The 21,199-nt window shown below is 41.9% G+C and overlaps 1 protein-coding gene across 7 annotated transcripts in view; it reads left to right on the forward strand.

Moving 5' to 3' along the window:
- Positions 1 to 21,199, forward strand: part of ARHGEF7 (Rho guanine nucleotide exchange factor 7) — a 195,254-nt gene that overhangs the window by 109,094 nt on the left and 64,961 nt on the right. For 6 of the 7 annotated variants that reach the window (XM_073349944.1, XM_073349954.1, XM_073349964.1 and 3 more), the window contains 2 exons: positions 9,476 to 9,570; positions 9,963 to 10,058. In XM_073349944.1, the coding sequence (XP_073206045.1) occupies positions 9,476 to 9,570; positions 9,963 to 10,058 (191 nt within the window). Of the gene's footprint in view, positions 1 to 5,682; positions 5,953 to 9,475; positions 9,571 to 9,962; positions 10,059 to 21,199 lie in introns of those variants that run through there. The other variant, XM_073349996.1, reaches the window with a different exon arrangement.

Consider the following 21,199-nt stretch of genomic DNA (forward strand, 5'->3'; position numbering starts at 1 on the left):
ATGTGTCGAAAGAATAGTAAATATGGCAGGCAACCAGCTTGGCTTAACAGCGAAATCCTTGCTGATCTTAAACACAAAAAAGAGGCTTTCAAGAAGTGGAAGATTGGACAAATGACCAGGGAGGAGTATAAAAATATTGCTCAGGCATGCAGGAGTGAAATCAGGAAGGTCAAATCACACTTGGAGTTGCAGCTAGCAAGAGATGTTAAGAGTAACAAGAAGGGTTTCTTCGGGTATGTTAACAACAAATAGAAAATCGAGGAAGTGTAGGCCCCTTACTGAATGAGGGAGGCAACCTAGTGACAGAGGATGTGGAAAAAGCTAATGTACTCAATGCTTTTTTTGCCTCTGTCTTCACGAACAAGGTATAACAATGCTGGTTCTGGCAGGACCCAACTGACAGTGCCAATTCAGGACAAATTGCTTAAAGCAGGGCAGTTACAGCCCAAGGCTGGGGTTTCTGTGCACACCAAGGCAAACCAAACCAGCCAAATGGAGAAGACTTTGGTTTTACCCCACTGGCTAACCACAAGTCACACAAGCAATTCCCTTAGACAGTCCAGTTTCCCAGTATCACCACCAGTGCCATTCGTTATGGGGACAAATGGTTCTGAAAACCAATATTCAGTAAAAGAAAAAGGTTTTCCCAAAAGACCAAGCCCCAGACCCAGGTCAATATACAAATCAGATCTTACCCACAAATCACGCTGTTGCCAATCCTTTAGAATCTAAAATCTAAAGGTTTATTCATAAAAGGAAAAAGATATAGATGAGAGCTAGGATTGGTTAGAATCAATTACATACAGTAATGGCAAAGTTCTTGGTTCAGGCTTGCAGCAGTGATAGAATAAACTGCAGGTTCAAATCAAGTCTCTGGAGTACATACATCCACAGCTGGGATGGGTCTTTCAGTCCTTGGTTCAAAGCTTCAGTGTAGCAAAGTCCCTCCAGAGGTAAAAAGCAGGATTGAAGACAAGATGGAGGAGCTGCAGCTTTTTATATTCCCTTGCCATGTGGTCTCTGCTTTCTTTGTCCCAAAGACAAGCTGTCCATCACATGGCCTGGAAAAGCCTCAGAGTTCTGTCCATAGGCATGTCCCTGCAACCTTGCTGAGTCACAAGGCGTGTCTGCCTTCTCTCACTTGTATAGCTGGTGGTCCTTAATGGGCCATCAAGCAGGCTAGGCAGAGCTGACACCAACTTGTCTGGAGAGTTCCCCAGAAGCATAGCACAAGTTTGAAATACAGACAGTATAGAGCCAGTATTCATAACTTTAACTATAAAAATGATACACACATCTAGACAGCATAATCATATCCAGCAAACCATAACCTTGTCTTAGACACCTCATTTGACCCCCTTTACGCAAGATTTGGTGCCACTACAGGACCTTGGTTGCAACAATGATCTATACGGTCCCAGTTTATGTCAATAATGTCACACAAGGTCAGCTCCCAGACTGCTGGAGTGGGCAGCACAGCATGGGGAGGAGGTGACCAGCCCTCTGTGGAGAAGGAAGTGGTTTAGAACTATTCAGAAAAGCTGGACGAGCACAAGTCCATGGGACCGGATGCACTGCATCCGAGGGTGGAAAAGGAGTTGGTAGATGTGATTACAGAGCCATTGGCCATTATCTTTGAAAACACGTGGCGATTGGGGGAGGTCCCAGATGACTGGAAAAAGGCTAATGTAGTGCCCATCTTTAAAAAAGGGAAGGAGGAGGATCCAGGGAATACAGGCCAGTCAGTCTCACCTCAATCCCTGGAAAAATCATGGAGCAGGTCCTCAAGGAATCAATTCTGAAGCACTTAGAGGAGAGGAAAGTGATCAGGAACAGTCAGCATGGATTCACCAAGGGCAAGTCATGCCTGACTAAGCTAATTGCCTTCTATGATGAGATAACTGGCTCTGTGGATGAGGGGAAAGCAGTGGATATTCCTTGACTTTAGCAAAGCTTTTGACACTGTCTCCCAGAGTATTCTTGCCAGCAAGTTAAAGAAGTATGGGCTGGATGAATGGACTATAAGGTGGATAGATAGCTGGCTAGATCGTCGGGCCCAATGGGTAGTGATCAATGGCTCCATGTCTAGTTGGCAGCCGGTATCAAGCGGAGTGCCCCAAGGGTCAGTCCTGGGCCAGTTTTGTTCAATATCTTCATTAATGGTCTGGAGAATGGTGTGGATTGCACCCTCAGCAAGTTTGCAGATGACACTAAACTGAGAGGAGTGGTAGATACGCTGAAGGGTAGGGACAGCATATAGAGGGCCCTAGACAAATTAGAGGATTGGGCCAAAAGAAATCTGATGATGTTCAACAAGGACAAGTGCAGAGTCCTGCACTTAGGACGGAAGAATCCCATGCACCGCTACAGACTAGGGACCGAGTGGCTTGGCAGCAGTTCTGCAGAAAAGGACCTAGGGGTGACAGTGGATGAGAAGCTGGATATGAGTCAACAGTGTGCCCTTGTTGCCAAGAAGGCCAATGGCATTTTGGGATGCATATGTAGGGGCATTGCCAGCAGATAGAGGGACGTGATCATCCCCGCTATTGGGCAGTAGTGAGGCCGCATGTGGAGTACTGTGTCCAGTTTTGGGCCCCACACTACAAGAAGGATGTGGAAAAATTGGAAAGAGTCCAGCGGAGGGCAACAAAAATGATTATGGGACTGGAGCACACGACTTATGAGGAAAGGCTGAGGGAACTGGGATTATTTAGTCTGCAGAAGAGAAGAATGAGGGGGGATTTGATAGCTGTTTTCAACAACCTGAAAGGGGGTTCCAAAGAGGATGGCTCTAGACTGTTCTCAGTGGTAGCAGATGACAGAACGAGGAGTAATGGTCTCAAGTTGCAGTGGGGGAGGTTTAGGTTGTCTGTTAGGAAAAACTTTTTCACTAGGAGGGTGGTGAAGTATTGGAATGGATTACCTAGGGAGATGGTGGAATCTCCTTCCTTAGAGGTTTTCAAGGTCAGGCCTGGCAAAGCCCTGGCTGGGAAGATTTAGTTGGGGATTGGTCCTGCTTTGAGCAGGGGATTGGACTAGATGACCTCCTAAGGTCCCTTCCAACCCTGATATTCTATGATTCTATGAACATGGCAGCCTTTACTTAGAATACATTTTGCATTTATTGTCTGAGGATTAACCTTTCTAAAGTTATTAGAGTATAAACATTTATGTTGAACAAAGGTGCAACCTGTATCTCTCTAGTTTTATTTCTTCATAAATAGTAGTCAATGGCACTTTAATATTGGCAGAGACTACAGGGAAAAGAATAATCAAGGTGTGAAATTCAGTTTTCTAGACTTTGACTAAATCTTTTAGAAGCTAGTATCTAAGCCTCCCTTTGAAATAAGGATGTAAAGCTCAGCATTCTTTGCAGTAGTGCTGTTAGTTTACATCACAGACATTTTGGTCTCTTGGGTATGTCTAGTTTTTTAAAATTCTTTTCACTCTGCCTATTGCTGTGTATTCATAGAATCATAGAATATCAGGGTTGGAAGGGACCTCAGGAGGTCATCTAGTCCAACCACCTGCTCAAAGCAGGACCGATCCTGTTGTTTTGATCAGCGTTTTACATTTATTACTTGTGTTTTAATTAGTATGAGGTTTTCAAATATGAACACAAATCAAAATTTGACCTGGTTGAAGCTTTCAGAAAATTTTATCCTAGGTATGAAACTTGATTCATAAATCAATAAATAAATACTTTTTAAATTTGTCAATCTGTATTAGGGGTAAAATTCTCCCCTCTACAGAAAACTGAAGTAAATGGACTCTTTCTTGGGCAAACTACAGGGGAGTTAAGGTTGGGAATCATTGTTTAACCTAGGGACAGAGTGTAACAATGCCAATAGACCCATAGCCACGGTTCCAACCTCTGGTCTTGAACAAGATTGCCCCAAAATCTTAGCTCTTGTATGGGTGTTTGGAAACTGGCACGCTTGGATGTGGTGGTGCTTGTTGGGTTCTAGTCATGTTGTTCTTGTAACATATTGATGCATGGCAGGAATCTCCACGGGGATATAGTAGAGGTCTATAAAATCATGACTGGTGTGGAGAAAGTAAATAAGGAAGTGTTATTTAGTCCTTCTCATAACACAAGAACTAGGGGATCACCAAATGAAATTAATAGGGAGCAGATTTAAAACGAACAAAAGGAAGTATTTTTTTCCATACAACGCACAGTCAACTTGTGGAATTCCTTATCAGAGGATGTTGCGAAGGCCAAGACTATAACAGGGTTAAAAAAAGAACTAGATAAATTCATGGAGGATAGGTCCATCAATGGCCATTAGCCAGGATGGGCAGGGATGGTGTCCCTAGCCTCTGCCAGAAGCTGGGAATGGGCGACAGGAGATGGATCACTTGACGTTTCCCTGTTAGGTTCACTCCCTCTGGGGCACCTGGCATTGGCCACTGTTGGTAGACAGGATACTGGGCTAGATGGACCTTTGGTCCGACCCCGTATGGCCGTTCTTATGTTCAAGCCTCACAGTAGGTTTTTGGAGAAAGAGTTGTGATACTAGACAGCCCTCATGGAAGGAGGAAGGAGTCAAAGTGCAGTTCAGAGGAAACTCTGAATATGGTGGGGGAAATTTTGCCAACTCCCCTTCCAGGATGGGACAGGGCAGTGGAAAATCTCATAATCTGATGACCTCAGGGCTCTTTCCACAAATATGCTACCTACTCCTCCCTGATCATGTTATTTTATTTTATCAATTTATAGAGCACCATCTGCAATTAATAAACTGTTTTCATACATTCTGATCTCAAAGTAAGTTTGATTTAGTACATATTACACTATGTAATTGAGTATGCAGGACAAGATATGTGCTTGGCAGGGGAATATATAAATAATAAATTGCAGTGAATTATTTTGATGCAAAGCCCATCCATCTTGACATATAAGGATACTTAAGAACTACATAATCTGAACCAGATGTAGAATTAACAATGAAATACATTACTTTAAATGAAGGATAAATAAGTAACTAGATGCTGCAAAGTGGGCATGTTATCACATGACATCCCTGTAGGACAGGCTTTAAAAAAATTATTTGTACTTTCACCTTTTGCTAGTTGACCATTATAGAATAATAAAGCTTAATGTGTCAAGTTTTATTTCTCTATTATGTAAGTCTATAAGATAATGGTCTACTATATGCAGATAGCACAAATTCAAGTCGAGGATTTCTAGTGACTGTTCTAGGGGTGGAAAACGAGGTAAAGCAATAGTTCACTTTCTGACTCTAATTTTCCATTATTTGTTCCTATATGCTTTAAAATGAGAGCCCTTCTATAACGCCAAACTTCCCAAGCTGCATCAGCTGGCATTTGCGTGTGCAAAATAGTTCATTACAAATCTCCAAGTACCCTTTGTTTGCTTGTCGATGTAGAATTTGTGCATGTGTAACATTTGCATGCCCTGCTTAGGAGTTCATGTTTGAGGATGTGGCTTATTGAGTTCCAGTGATAAAAGCAAAGTACACAATGATTTTTATTTGTTATTATGAGGTGATGCTTTAGATGAGTGATGGTAGTGGTGTGACAAAATGGTAATGTGCCGCATGTCCCTAATGTTGTAACAAAATCTGATTTTCTTTTCATGTGGTTTGAAAGTTGCTCAGTTCTATGTAGGTCATTTAAATCCATTTTTGGGTGATAGTTTTTGCCTTAGGGAGGTTACTGGGTTTGTGTGACAGAACTGTTAACCACGCTTGATTTTTCCATGCCTTGTGACTAAGGGAAAGCTTGCACTGGATGAGCTCAGCTTTCTATGCCATTCATTAGTGTTGCGTATTGTAAAAGCTGCCCTTTCAATGAAAACGACCCGTTCCTTTGGTACCCAGACTTATCTGTGCAAATGTTGTGATGGAGCTTTGAGAACAAGGTCTTTGAGGTCTCATGGGGTCTTGCAGCAGCCAGAACATGCAGAAAGCAGGAAAGGCAAGAAAGGTGATTATTAGAGAATACAGGCATGGTGGTGAGATTAGGAATTCAGAAGTGCTCTGGAGAGACACTGTAATACTCTATACTTGTAATACTGAGCACTTTATAGAACTTTATATCTTCAAAGTGCTGTACAGACATTTAATCCTCACAACTTCCTTGTGAGGTAGGTAAGTAATACTGAAAGTTGCTGGGGGCAGGGTGACACAGAAAAATGGCATTTAGATCTCTGTGAACCAGGTTTAAAAAAAATGCTTCTCAAAGTAGAAACAAGAATGCTGTATACAATGACAGTCATCACTCTTTATGCAGACAGGAAAGTCAACTAAAGGAGAAGTTTAATGTATTTTAAATGACTTTTAATAATATGTGCATGTCTAATAGCATTGCATCGCACCAGTAGAGTTTTGGAATGATTTAAAATGAAGTAGGTGAATCTGGTAACTTACCTTTTTGAGTAGGGCTTTACAGCACAGTGATATTGACTGTTCAATGCATTTTAATTTCCTGGGGGTACTGCTGCATATTGATTCTTAAAAATGTTGAAATATTTGCTACCTTTTTAAATGATTTTTTTTCAAAAAAATCAAGCGATCTCTGTACAGGTTAATATTATTTAGTCACCAGATTTTCAGGCAGTTATTACGTTGTGAAACAGAACGTACATTCAGAATATTTGCTGTATCATAGAGACTGCCATGGTACTGAGGCTTTTTTCAAGTCTCCAGCAAATTTCTTTCACTTTGGTACTGGAGCACTTTGTCATGTTCAGGATGTCATGTTCTTGATGTTGGTTCATCTGCTTCCTTCTTCTCAGCTTTGGAAAGTTTTGTGTGTATACATATTGTTTTATGGGAAAGCCGTGTTGGGAAAATTAATTTTGGAGTTAGCCCTGAGAGGGCAAATGGCTCTATGTGTTATGCATTTTATTTTAGCGCTCTTTTTGTTATATTTTTGCATGAAACCTTGTTCACTCTTGTTTGTGATTCTGTAATGATCAGCTATTGTTTTTATCTTTGTTTAGTCCCTTTCCAAATACGTTAAAACTAATACGTTTATTCCCCTTACAGTTTGTGTGCTAATGTTGTACTGTATGTTCTAGCTGCGCAATTAATAGCTAATGCTTTCTCTGTGGCATTCCTCTGACACGGTGTCTTGAAGAATGGAGACATTTTAATCTTTGGGTCAGGATTCAGAGTTCCAACAAGAGAATGAACTCGAAAGTGGTCTCTTTTCCTTCAGATGAATAGAACCATTCAGAGAATAAAGCAGAATTCAATGACACCAAGGAAGGAAACAGTGAATTCTTCATTTTAAATAGTTCAGATGTCATTTGTTTCATCAGGTTTGCATTTAGACATGAATGGCTTTTTATGTCTTAAAACAGAGTATAGACTACAACGGTGAATAATGCATTTAGTGCAGTCCTTATTATAAATGATGAAATTAGATGTTAATATAGACAAATATAACACAAGAGAGAGAAGGTAATGTGGCAACTTACATGCAATGCATTAAAAGTCACAGAACTATCCAGAACATACCCATGTTACATTGGTTTAAAGCAAGAACAAATCTAATTGTGATTCTGTAAGGCAGAAAAGCTTAAAAATGGTCTGTTTCTTTACATATAAAATATTCTAACAAGTTTAGGGAAGTATATTTAATTCAGACACGAAAGGCCATTCTGTTGCTGAATCACCAGTAAGTAAAATCTGTACTGTGCATATCTGTTGACATTTTGGAGACAATGAAACCTGTCTGAAGGGGCTACAGAACTGTGGTTGCTTAACAAAGGAGGGACTTCTACTATAAATGCATCAGGTCAAGGAAACAACGCCATGCTCTGGGTGTCCCTAAACCCCTGACTGCTAGAAACTGGGACTGGATGGTGGGGTGGATTCCTTGATAAATTTCCGTGTTCTGTTCACTCCCTCTGAAGCATCTTGCACTGGCCACTGTTGGAAGACCAGAACTGGGCTAGATGGATCATTGGTAAGGCTGCGAGTCTGTCATGGAGGTCACAGATTCTGTGACATTTCGTGACCTCTGTGACTTCTACAGTGGCGGGTGCTGGCTCAGGGGCTGCCCAAGCCGAGCAGCCCCAGGGCCAGCAGCAGCAGTTTGGGTGTGTGGGAGGGGGCTAGGGGCAGAGGGGGGGTGCTTTTCTCAGGGTGGGGGGGCTCCCCGTCTCCCACTGGCATGGCCCTGCAGCTCCTAGGCGGAGGGGACAGGGAGCTGCGTGTGCTGCCCATGCTCACATGCCCCCTCCTCTGCAGCTCCCATTGGCTGCAGTGGCCGATGCTTGTGGCAGGAGCAGCGTGCAAAACTCCCTGGCCCCTCCGCTGCCTAGGAGCTGCAGGGACACATGGCGGAGCCGGGTAGGGAGCTTGCGAGCCCCACCAAGCCTCCCCAGCACCAGTGGGGTCCTGGGCCACCTCTCCCAGCATCCGCAGCACCTCTGAATGCCCTCCCAGAACACCCGTGGCCCCCCACCCAAGTTTTAGTATGGGGTATATAGTAAAAGTCATGGACAGGTCACAGGCCATGAATTTTTTTTTGTTGCCTGTGACCTGTCCATGACTTTTACTAAACATACCCATGACTAAAACTTAGTGTTAATCATTGATCTTACCCAGTATGGTCGTTCTTATGTTCTTAGAACCGAGCAGAATACATTTTAGGATCTTTTGGGGCAGTCTCTTTTGAGGAGGTTGCCTAATAAAGAATGATCTCCTGTATACATTTCAAGTTATTCCAAATTACTGCTGTTGATGTACATGTGGTGATGTGATGTAAAAAAGTCTTGTGCCATATTGTTTGTCTTTGTTTTATGTCCGAAACTGTGGTAATTTTTCTGCAGTAGTTTACTGCTGTTACATTCACATTCAGTCAACATTCTGTAATGTGTTTTTAAACAGAATTATCTTAAAATAATCACATTGTGTATTTAAAATTTACCCACAGTCCTCCTAGACACAGAATTGCACTTCCAGGTAAACTCAGTAACAAATTTGGCAGTCAAGATTTGGTGACTGCCTTGGTTTTAATCATTAAGATTGAGGAAATAATCCCAATAGAAGAATAGATGGTAACAAGGGATTCAAAAGACTAGTGCTAACTTCTGGTACTTTTTGTCATTTTCTGAAAACCCCTCAACCGTTTTAAAGTGTATAGAAGCAATAATATTCTCCTACTTTTGAAAAAGCTCAGTGTGTAGGTATTTAAATTCTACAGGAAACATTGTTGCTAAGTTTAATGAAACCTTCCTTTGGGCTTACTCCTTTTGTGGTACATAGACATCTGAAGGAAAAGTTTAATAGCTGCAAAACGTAATATTTAACAACTTATTGTCAGTGTATGAATCTAATTCAGTATCTGATTATTAGCTCTTTGGGTAAGTTTTATGGTCTTACAGTATGCTTGTTACAATAAATGCTAAAAAGAATATTTCAATTTTAAAAAAATATTTTGTAATGTCTCTTTGAAAATAACAAAATAGTCACTAATTGTCATATATTTATTATAGGTGCTACAAAATATTTTAGAAACAGAAAATGAATATGCTAAGGAACTACAGACAATGCTTTCAAACTACTTGCGACCGTTACAAGTCAGTGAAAAGTATGTGTGTTTTGTTTTCTTTTAATTTACCTAGGGCTTAGATTTTGTTTTTCATATGATCAAAACTTCAGTTTTACAAGCTTTACAGTTAAGTAGTCACTTGGCATTGAAATGTTTGCCTATAATCTCTTAGGCTTTGATTGTAAGATCATTGGTGCAGGGTCTGTTTTTTTGTCCTCTTTGTCCAGTGCCTAGCACAGTAGGGTCCTGCACCATGACTAGGGCTCCTAGGTGCTATGGTAATGCAAATAAATGACAATAGTAAATACATATTTTTGTTGTCAAATCTATGACTTTGATTAAAGTAGAAATAGAAGTAAAGTTTTATATGTAGGTTGGGGTTTTTTTTGAGCTTGCAGCTGCTTACTAAGCTTTATTTTTCTTGGCTTCAGATTAAACTCTGCAAATACTTCATATTTAATGGGAAACCTGGAAGAAATCAGTTCCTACCAGCAAATGCTTGTACAGTCATTAGAAGAATGCACCAAGTAAGTACTACACAAACAGGCTGCAGAATTAAAGTTGGGAAATTCTTTCTTCTGCATATTCTGGGGACACTGTTGTTTCTGGAAAATGAAACTTTCATTTTTCAGTGCTGTCATCTCAAGGGTTGGTTCATCTTCTTACAGCAATCTAGGCTTGAAAAACCCACTCAGCTCTTTGCTTAAGAAGCAGTGGCAGCAGCAGCAGGTTGGGAGTGGGGATGTTGCATTATGTCACTGCATGTATGATGAGGCAAAGCTGAGCAGATGGTACTACTGGTAGAGAAAGAGGCCTTTTATTGTGAGAGAAGGGAACTCTCCCCGTCCACTGGAGAGAGTGAGAGAAAGATTGTTGGGATTGGAGAGAACGTGTAAGGTGAGGAAAATGGCAGGGAAATAATGTAAAAAAAGAAAAAGAGCATGTGTGAATCAGGAGATGGACTATGTGTGGGAAAGATTATGTTCATAGGTTTAAATCTTGAACTCTGCTAGTCATTTGTTTCACACATCGAGGGGGAGGGGCACAGAGGGAATTAGAAGGATCATCGGTCTCGGTAGCATACTCTACATATGGGCTGTGCCATGAGCAGAAAAGACCTAGTGCTGCCAAACCTGCAGCCATGGGGGGCGGATCGGGTTATCAAGGCCTCCCCCAGCAGGATTAGGTTGACATGTTAATGTGATGTTTACTGCTTATGCCCTTGTACTACATGGTACAGAATATGAGCTAATACTTTCTGAATGAAAGTTTTATGGTGACAAAAACCTAAGCACACTTAAGGAATTAAGAACCTCGTTTCTTTTAGCAATGGCCCTCTCTATAATTCCTTATCCTATTCCCCGCATCTGGCTCCACATCCAAATCTGGAGAACTTGTACCAAGGAGAGAGGGTAAGGAAGAGTTTGGGACTACATGTAGGGTGACAGGGGAATTCTTGTAGCAGTGCTCCCCCCACTCGTGCTTTGGGAGACAGGCATTTCACCCGGCCACGTAGCCTTAGTCCGTGGCTCGAATGGGTTAGGTAAATTTATAAAACCCTGAGAGAAACTATATCGTGCCTTCTTAAATGCCTCTTTACTTCATTGCTTCACTTCTGTTACCGAGTTCTGTGGGTGCCAATATAACGGTTGCTGAATTTTGGAGGTCACTTAAGTGAAATGTTCCGCATGTACATATTGTAATTCTTCATGCATTTTGATGGTTAAGATATTCTACATATATATATAAGAGAGCAGAACACCTATCTCATAGATTCATAGATACTAAGGTCAAAAGGGACCATTATGATCATCTAGTCTGACCTCCTGCACAACGCAGGCCACAGAATCTCACCCACCCACTCCTGCGAAAAACCTCACCTATGTCTGAGCTATTGAAGTCCTCAAATCGTGGTTTAAAGACTTCAAGGAGCAGAGAATACTCCAGCAAGTGACCCGTGCCCCATGCTACAGAGGAAGGCGAAAAACCTCCAGGGCCTCTTCCAATCTGCCTTGGAGGAAAATTCCTTCCCGATTCCCATATATGGCAATCAGCTAAACCCTGAGCATATGGGCAAGATTCACTAGCCAGATACTACAGAAAATTCTTTCCTGGATAACTCAGATCCCACCCCATCTAACATCCCATCACAGGCCATTAGGCCTATTTACCATGAATATTTAAAGATCAATTAATTACCAAAATCATGTTATCCCACAATACAATCTCCTCCATAAACTTATCGAGTTTAATCTTAAAGCCAGATAGATCTTTTGCCCCCACTGCTTCCCTTGGAAGGCTATTCCTAAACTTCACTGCTCTGATGGTTAGAAAGCTTCGTCTAATTTCAGGTCTAAACTTCCTGGTGGCCAGTTTATATCCATTTGTTCTTGTGTCCACATTGGTACTGAGCTTAAATAATTCCTCTCCCTCTCTGGTATTTATCCCTCTGATACATTTAAGGAGAGGAATCATATCTCCCCTCAGCCTTCTTTTAGTGAGGCTAAACAAGCCAAGCTCCTTGAATCTCCTTTCATAAGACAAGTTTTCCATTCCTCGTATCGTCCTAGTAGCCCTTCTCTGTACCTGTTCCAGTTTGAATTCATCCTTCTTAAACATGGGAGACCAGAACTGCACACAGTATTCCAGGTGAGGTCTCACCAGTGCCTTGTATAACGGTACTAAAACCTCTTTATCCCTACTGGAAATACCTCTTCTGATGCATCCCAAGACCGCATTAGCTTTTTTCACAGCCATATCATGTTGGCGACTCATAGTCATCCTATGATCAATACTCCAAGGTCCTTCTCCTCCTCCGTTACTTCTAATTGATGCGTCCCCAGCTTATAACTAAAATTCTTGTTATTAATCCCTAAATGCATGACCTTACACTTCTCACTATTAAATTTCATCCTATTACTATTACTCCAGTTTACAAGGTCATCCAAATCCTCCTGTATGATATCCCGGTCCTTCTCTAAATTGGCAATACCTCCCAGCCTTGTATCATCTGCAAACTTTATTAGCATACTCCCGCTTTTTGTGCCGAGGTCAGTAATAAAAAGATTAAATAAGATTGGTCCCAAAACTGATCCTTGAGGAACTCCACTGGTAACCTCCCTCCAGCCTGACAATTCACCTTTCAGTAGGACCTGTTGTAGTCTCCCCTTTAACCAATTCCTTATCCACCTTTCAGTGTTCATATTGATCCCCATCTTTTCCAATTTAACTAATAATTCCCGACGTGGCATGGTATCAAACGCCTTACTGAAATCTAGGTAAATTAGATCCACTGCATTTCCTTTGTCTAAAAAATCTGTTACTTCCTCAAAGAAGGAGATCAGGTTGGTTTGACATGATCTACCTTTTGTAAAACCATGTTGTATTTTGTCCCAATTAGCATTAACCTCAATGTCCTTAACTACTTTCTCCTTCAAAATTTTTTCCAAGACCATGCATACTACAGATGTCAAACTAACAGGCCTGTAGTTACCCGGATCACTTTTTTTCCCTTTCTTAAAAATAGGAACTATGTTAGCAATTCTTCATTCATACGGTACAACTCCAGAGTTTACAGATTGATAAAAAATTCTTGCTAATGGGCTTGCAATTTCAGGTGCCAATTCCTTTAATATTCTTGGATGAAGATTATCTGGGCTCCCCGATTTAGTCCCATTAAGCTGTTTGAGTTTCGCTTCTACCTCAGATATGGTAATATCTACCTCCATATCCTCATTCCCATTTGTCATGCTACCATTATCCCTAAGATCCTCTTTAGCCTTATTAAAGACTGAGACAAAGTATTTGTTTAGATATTGGGCCATGCCTAGAATATCCTTAACTTCCACTCCATCCTCAGTGCTTAGCGGTCCCACTTCTTCTTTCTTTGTTTTCTTATTTATATGGCTATAGAACCTTTTACTATTGGTTTTAATTCCCTTTGCAAGGTCCAACTCCACATGGCTTTTGGCCTTTCTCATTTTATCCCTTCATGTTCTGACCTTAATAAGGTAGCTTTCCTTGCTGATCCCTCCCATCTTCCACTCCCTGTATGCTTTCTGCTTTTTCTTAATCACCTTTCTAGGATGCTTGCTCATCCAGCTTGGTCTACAACTCCTGCCTATGAATTTTTTCCCCTTCCTTGGGATGCAGGCTTCTGACAGCTTCTGCAGCTTTGATTTAAAGTAATCCCAGGCTTCCTCTACCTTTAGATCCATAAATTCTTCAGTCCAATCCACTTTCCTAACTAATTTCCTTAATTTTTGAAAGTCAGCCCTTTTGAAATCAAAAACCCTAGTTGCAGATTTATTTTTGTTAATCCTTCCGTTCAGTTTGAACTGAATTAGCTCATGATCACTTGAACCAAGATTATCCCCTACAACCATTTCTTCTATGAGGTCCTCACTATTCATCAAAACCAAATCTAAAATGGCATCCCCTCTAGTCGGTTCAGCAACTACTTGATGTAGGAATCCATCAGCTATTGCATCTAGGAAAATCTGAGCCCTATTATTATTATTAGCACTCGTCCTCCATTCTGTATCTGGGAAGTTAGTCTCCCATGATCACGCAGTTTCCATTAGTATTTACTTTATTAAAAAGGGCTCTATCCATTTCCAAATTAGATCCCGGCGGTCTATAGCACACCCCAAGCACTATCCCAAGGGAGGCTTTAGTAGTTTTCTTCCCCAGTGTAATTTTTGCCCAGACGGACTCTGTCTTATCCATTCCATCGCTTCTTATTTCTTTACATTCTACCTCATCATTGATGTACAATGCTACTCCACCACCTTTTACCTTTATTTCGGTCTTTCCTAAACAGCACGTACCCTTCAGTACCTGTAGTCCAGTCATGACGACTATTCCACCATGTTTCTGTTATCCCTATAACGGCTGGTTTCACTTCCTGCACCGGTAGCTCTCGTTCCTCCATTTTGTTACCTAGGCTCCTCGCACTGGTGTACAAACATCTTAATTTTTGCTGTTTGGCCTCACTCACATTCTGTACCCTATTAGGCACGGTCATTCTACAGCCAGTATAACCTATTAGACTGGTATCCACACTGCCCTTCCTCCTTATATACATTCTCCTACCCATGGCTGTAACCTTTCTTACTTTGTTTTCTTTCCTCTCAATGCTAAAATCCGTCGTGGAGATTACCTGGACATCTCCCAACCATCTCCCCCAAATTCCTAGTTTAAAGCTCTCTTAATCAGTTGTGCCGGCCTCCATCCTAGAAGTCTATTTCCTTCCCTACTCAGATGAAGTCCATCCTGAGAGAACTGTCCTCTGTCCATGAATGCCTCCCAGTGGCCATACGTCCCAAAGTCCTCCTTATAGCACCACTGCCTAAGCCATCTGTTGATAGTCAGAATCTTGTCACACCTTTGTTGCCCTTCTCTAGGAACAGACAGAATCCCACTAAAGATCACCTGAGCCTCGATTTCCTTAAGCATCTTCCCCAGCCTAGCATAGTCTCCCTTAATACTTTCCAGTGAGAATCTATCCGTGTCATTTGTTCCCACATGAAGGATAATTAGGGGATTCTTTCCTGCTCCCTTTAGGATCCTTTTGAACCTCAGGTCTACATCCTGTATCTTAGCACCTGGAAGACAGCACACCCTTCTATTCTCTGGATCAGCTCTGGTTACAGGCCTGTCTATTCTTCTCCTTTACCATATAATAATGCCAGTTTGTGTACCTCTGACATATAGATTAGTGTGATGATTTTCAGCATTTAAAATTACACAAAGACAATTATTTAGACTTTGCTACCTGATTTAAACTGTAGCAGATCACCTTCCTGTAATGTCCTTTATTTCCTGTTCTTGCTACTTAAAATAATGCTACTGTGTAATATATTGAGAACATAACAGATGCTGGTAGGTGGGCAGAGGAAACAATGCCCCAGGACTACAGAAGATTGCAAATGTTCTGTATTATATTCTCCTCATCAACACATTGGCAATACCAACTTGTATTTTCAATTTAATTTTCATCCTTGTGTACTGACTTGAGTTGCTGACTTCCTGCTGTTTCAATCCAATCCATCATAACTCCTGTAGTGTAGAAGAATGCCTGCCATGATGTCTTGATTTTTGTCAACTTGCCATGTTGTTTTGGCTGGCAAACCTGCTCTATAAACTGACAGCAGCTTCTAGGCTCAAAATAGGTTTACCATTTTATTTTTTGACAGGGATCTTAAGGTTTCATCGTTCAGGCACTTCATGTTGCAGTGTACAGTGAAAAGATGTGATGTACACAAATGACCAAATGCAGACACTCTGCCAGTAATTTTAAATAGTTTTTATGTTAGTATTGCCAGCCTAAATAATGTGACATATTGACATGCATGAGAATGGAAATAAATTGAATATCATTTCCTCTTTTCAAGTAGGTTCATTTTTTTTCTGTCCTTTGAGTTGCTTGCAAAAGGTTCATTGGTTCGTATCTCAACAACAGAGATTTTCCAGTGCATTGTTAAGTGTCTTTTCAGGCATCTTGCTATCTAACTTGTTTAATCCTGCTACTGGTGTAAATTAGATTATTACAGAACACACACGCCTTAGCAGCTTGATAAAGTTGTGGTTTGTTGTAGGATTTTTTGGCCTGGCAAAATCTCCAGTGTTTTGGAATCTAATCTTTGCGGGGTAGTTTGATTTTTTCGTTTGCAGCATTCTGGAAGTTTCTCTTGTGTTCTATAGAGGGTTTGTCCTCCTTAAACTTGCCTCCGGACACTTATATTACAGCATAGACAATGTGGTGCCCCACAGACATTTCTCGTCTGGCTGCCTGGGCAGTTGCTGCCATCAGATAAATTCTTTTAGGGTTACAGTACTTCTCTCTTCATCAGGTAAGTGACAGTAAAAGTGCAGTGTTTGAAAAGATCCTAACTAACCTACACTTCAGGATTCTTCCTAGTGCTAGATTTAAATTAAGTTAAACAATGCTGTCTCTACAGATTTTGCCCAGCCTGTTGTCTCATTTTGGTTTCATTGAATAGTATCTAAGGGAAGCGGGAATATGATTATTGGGTGGAGTTGAGTGAGGTCCACAAATTGTCTATGATATACCACTTAAGAGTGTGTGTGTGTGTGTGTGTGTGTGTGTGTGTAAAAGTGTGAGTGAGAGAGAGGAGCAGAAGGGCCAGTAAGGGCAATGGTTGAAGAAGGATGGCTTTAACTGAAACCTTCTCATAGTCACAAAGAAAACCTTGAAAATGTGAATTGAATTGTAAACCAATACAGTTCTTCCTGAGTTTGTAGGCAGCCTAAAACGATAGCTTGGAGAAGTGTGAAATGCCTCCTTCCATTCCTCACAATGAGTTATTAATTGTGAAACCTAAACGTGACAATATAAACATCAACATCCAGTTAATACAGTGGTCCCCAAACTTTTGAGGGTCGCTCCGCCCCTTACCTGCACGGGGAGGGGGTTCTGGACAGGGGTAAGGGGGCCGAGCCTGGGGCCGCAGCTGTGGGTGGATCTGAGGCTGAGTGCAGTGGCGGGAGCAGAGCCACAGCCGGGCTGTGGTGGGGGCTGGCAGCCGGACCTGTGGCCAGGTGGGGTTTCGCTCCTGGCCCCGTCCCCAGCCTTGGTCCCAGGCCAGGAATGGAGCCGCTGGGAACAGGGCCAGGAGCTGGGGTCACAGCTACTGGCAGGACCAGAGCAGAACTAGGGGCAGAGCAGGTCCCATGGGAGCTGGCCTAGACCCTGCCACGCCCTGCCAGATGTTCCTCTGCGCCCCCTAGGGCGGTGCGGCCCAAAGTTTGGGGACCTCTGAGTTAATGTGTTTATTCCACTATCCCAAACTGCATCCTCGAGTGCCAACAGCCTTACTCAATTGCCACAACCTCCAGCTTTCCTCTGACATCTTGTACATGTGATGTTTTGAAAACTGGAAGTGTGGGGACAGCATAAATTAAATAACAATGGGTCTGCAGTACTAGTTGTATTTATTGTTATATTTAATTCTATAAAAAACTAAATTTAAAAAAAATGTGTCTGAAGCTACCACATTTCTAAGATCTTCACCGGAGTATTGCGGTATCCAGAGTCCTTGCAGCAGAATTTAGGTCCAGTATTCTGCAAAATACATAGGTCCTTCAATATAGGATTTAGTGGCATATAATACTAATATTACTGTCTATTCTGGGTGCCAGTCTAGTCTTAGATACAGCTCATGGTCCTGGCCGTCCAGACTCATGAAAAGATTGTGACTGAGCTACTGCATATCCCACTTTTAGTCACTATTTTCGAAAAATCAGGGAATAGTGTTCCATTTTAACCCTAAGTAATATCATTGAGGCTAGTCCTCATATATCTCATAATGAGTAACTGTAATCTACAGATACACTCCTATGTAGTCATAGGTCAGCTGGTATAGTAAATGTGCAACAATGCAGGTTGTGTATTAGACCTTATAATTTCATATAGAGAGTAAATATACATTTTTGGTCCTCTCATAACTCAAACTGTCACACTACTGTACTTTAATTCAAAATTTCTCTGAAAATAAAGTAGCTGTTGGTCTGAGACTTGATACTTCAAAAATTATATTATCTTGAAACTTCATAGAGCTAAAAAAAAAAAAAAAAAACCCCAAAACCATAACACTGTCATTTATAATAGATCTATTGACAGACCCTTAACTATAACTTGGCTAGCAGAGAAAAATTGTCATTTCTAAATCATTTGTGTGTATGTTATATACATACATCTGTTGAGTATTTTTAATTCCTGTAATTGCTTTGGTATTGTAATTAAAAACATATGAGAATACTAATGGAATGTCAACTTGAGAATAAATTATATAAAATAACTATCATCTTTATTGGATTTGAACATGCTAATAGCTTCATGCGATGTGGTGACAGATATTAACCTTTGTTCTTCAACAGCTAAAGGAGATAAAAATGACATGCTCGTTATAATAGTTAATGTATTCATTGCTCCTGCAAAATAATAGAAAAATATTAATGACTGATGCATGATCTAGAAAAGTCAAAGGAAATGGGTTACCAACTGTCTCACATTGTGTGTTGTATGTTAATTAGCTGATGTCAGTGGGGAATGTATAGACTAAAATTACAATGCCTCTAAAAATGTACAGTAGAGAATAATTTCATGGTCTTTTGGTAAAAGTACAGAATGTCTGAGGGGAAGGTACAGGTAATTTGATGTCTCTGTGTGGAAAAATTATCAAAAATGTGTCAGGTAAACAGAAAACAATATTGAGAGAGACCAAGAAATCCTTTTTCAGCAGCAATTCAGGGGGTGAGGGGGTGGCCTGTTGCCAACAAACATTATTAGTGGCATGTCATTTTCCTGGTAAAGACCAAGCCTGTGTGGCTTTGAAATAACGTGAAAAAAATTATGCTGTAGTTATGATTATTTTTGCTTCACTATATGTCCTTTTACTGGGGTAGGAATGTTGATTTTACTGATATTAATTGTATGACCCTCTTACTAAGAAAATCATCTTCAGTCAGAACTATGTTAACGTGAACAAGGAACCTTTTAGTTTTTACTTGCAGTGTCCACTTGGGAGAGTTACAGAGCTGTGCTGTGGTATTCACACCCCCTTAGTCCAAGTTGTGGGGCAGTGTAGACAATCCCTAAGGCTACTACTTCTGAACATATTCCCCTCATAATGTTCCAAACATTCTGTTACCTATTTGCATCCTTCCTCCCACCCCACCAAGTATATATATAATCGTTTTTATATTTTCTATTTAACTGTCATACCTTAAATGGAGTGCTTTTACATTACCACAAATCCACATAGGATGCTAACAGGGTGGCATATGCTTGTACTCCCACGAGGATGTAGAACTGTGCTGTTGAGTCATCTTGGTATTAGGTGCTTCGAGATTTTTGTTGAGCACTCTGAGGTTAGATCAGAAGCATAGGCGCTGACTCCGTGAATGCTCCGGGGCTGGAGCGCTCACAGAAAAGAAAAAAAAAGGGTGCTCAGCACCCACCAGCCACTCGCTGATCAGCTGTTCAGTGGCAGGTTGGAGGCGCTGGGGAGAGGGGGCAGGAAGAGGCGGAGCTAGGGTGGGGCCTTAGGGGAAGGGGTAGAGTGGGGCTGAGGCACCCACCCAGAAAAATGAAAGTCGGTGCCTGTGATCAGATATGTTCAGTTAACTCCAGATTAGAAGTATTAAAGGGACCTTGGGTCCAGACAGAAAAAATGCTACAAGGAAATCCACAAGAACAGCTGTTATTTCTTCAGATGGCTGAGAGATGCACTCCTTTCCCCCAAAAACCAGCTGAGGAGGGCAGACAGGCCTCTCAGTTATTCTCCAATGCCATTGTGACTGTTTGGGGTACTGTCTGTACCACTTCTAAATGGTGCATGACTTCATGAAATTGCATCATGAAATTACTGTCATGGAAAGCCTGTATGTTTGTGGATCAGCCATGAATTAACAAGGTTATATCCTGCTTCTGCCTGGCCAGAGACAATAGTGAGGGATCAGCCCACAAGGATGGTCTGTTCAAAGCAAAACAGGTTGGGACAGTGGGTTGGCTCTAGCTGGGAAAAGACACTTCCTCCTCTTACCTGAAGAGAGGGGGATTTAGAAGCAATGGAAAGTTTCCAGGAGGCAGAATGAAAGAAACAGAAGTGTATTAAGGGACTCAGAGGAGGGAACTAGGGGAGAGAGCTATTTTGCAACAGATTAAGGTGAAGGAGGGGCAGGGTGGGTGGGCAAGGGGGTAGAGGACCCTGGCTGTCTGCCTGGACCCGGATGGTTGCACAAGGAAAGGGTGAACTAGCACATGAGGGACGTTTTATGAGTATGCTTTGTACTATCTTGTGCTTTACATGAGTAGGGATACAAAGAGAGTAAAGATGTTAAACTGGACAAAATGTGTGTTCTTTCTGCTTCACCAACTGCTGGGTACACCTGAGAGAGTTCAGCTGTAAACCAGAAGCTTGCCACCTTTGGGGTGCAGTTCTGGGAGAGGGGTGTGTTTAAATACCAGGGAGTCCGAAGCACAGGAGCCGACTTTCTGATTCTCTGTGGTGTGCTCCACCCCCACTCCATCCCCAGCCCTATCCTTACTCCACCCCTTCCCCCAAAGCCCCACCCTGCCTCTTCCCGCCCTGCCCCCTCCCCTGAGTGCACCCTGCCATAGATGAATGGGGGAGCGATCTAAAGGGGAGGTCACATGACCGGTCATGCATCTGTCCCATCCCCTGCCCCCCGCCTCCCTCGGCAACCCCTGCGCACCCAGCTCGAGGCCACCGCGCTCTCTCCACTGCACGTTACCTGTAGGGGGCGCTCTCCTCCCGCTGCGCCTGTCCCCACAGCATGTTCCGCCGCCCTCCCTGGGAGGGAGTCTGAGCGGGGAGCTGCCTGACTGGGGCAGTGGTTGGGCTCTGTCCAGGCTCCAAGAACTTGGAGATCCAGAGTGCCAAAGGCTTGGATTCCCATCACAGCAGTCCTGGTAGGCAGTGGTGCTGGAATTAGTGCTGGGGTTGATAAATTGTTTTTGTTGAAACTTTTCAGCCAAATTCACCCTCATGCAGAAACCAAACACGGGAAATTCCACCCTAAAAAGTAAATGATTGAAAAGGTTTATGAAAAACTGACAAAGGCCTTGTCTACAATAGAAAGTTGTACCACTTTACAACTTGTTGTTAAGTTAGTGTAAACA

The sequence above is a fragment of the Lepidochelys kempii genome, chromosome 1 (genome assembly GCF_965140265.1).
Source record: "Lepidochelys kempii isolate rLepKem1 chromosome 1, rLepKem1.hap2, whole genome shotgun sequence".
Classification (NCBI taxonomy): domain Eukaryota; kingdom Metazoa; phylum Chordata; order Testudines; family Cheloniidae; genus Lepidochelys; species Lepidochelys kempii.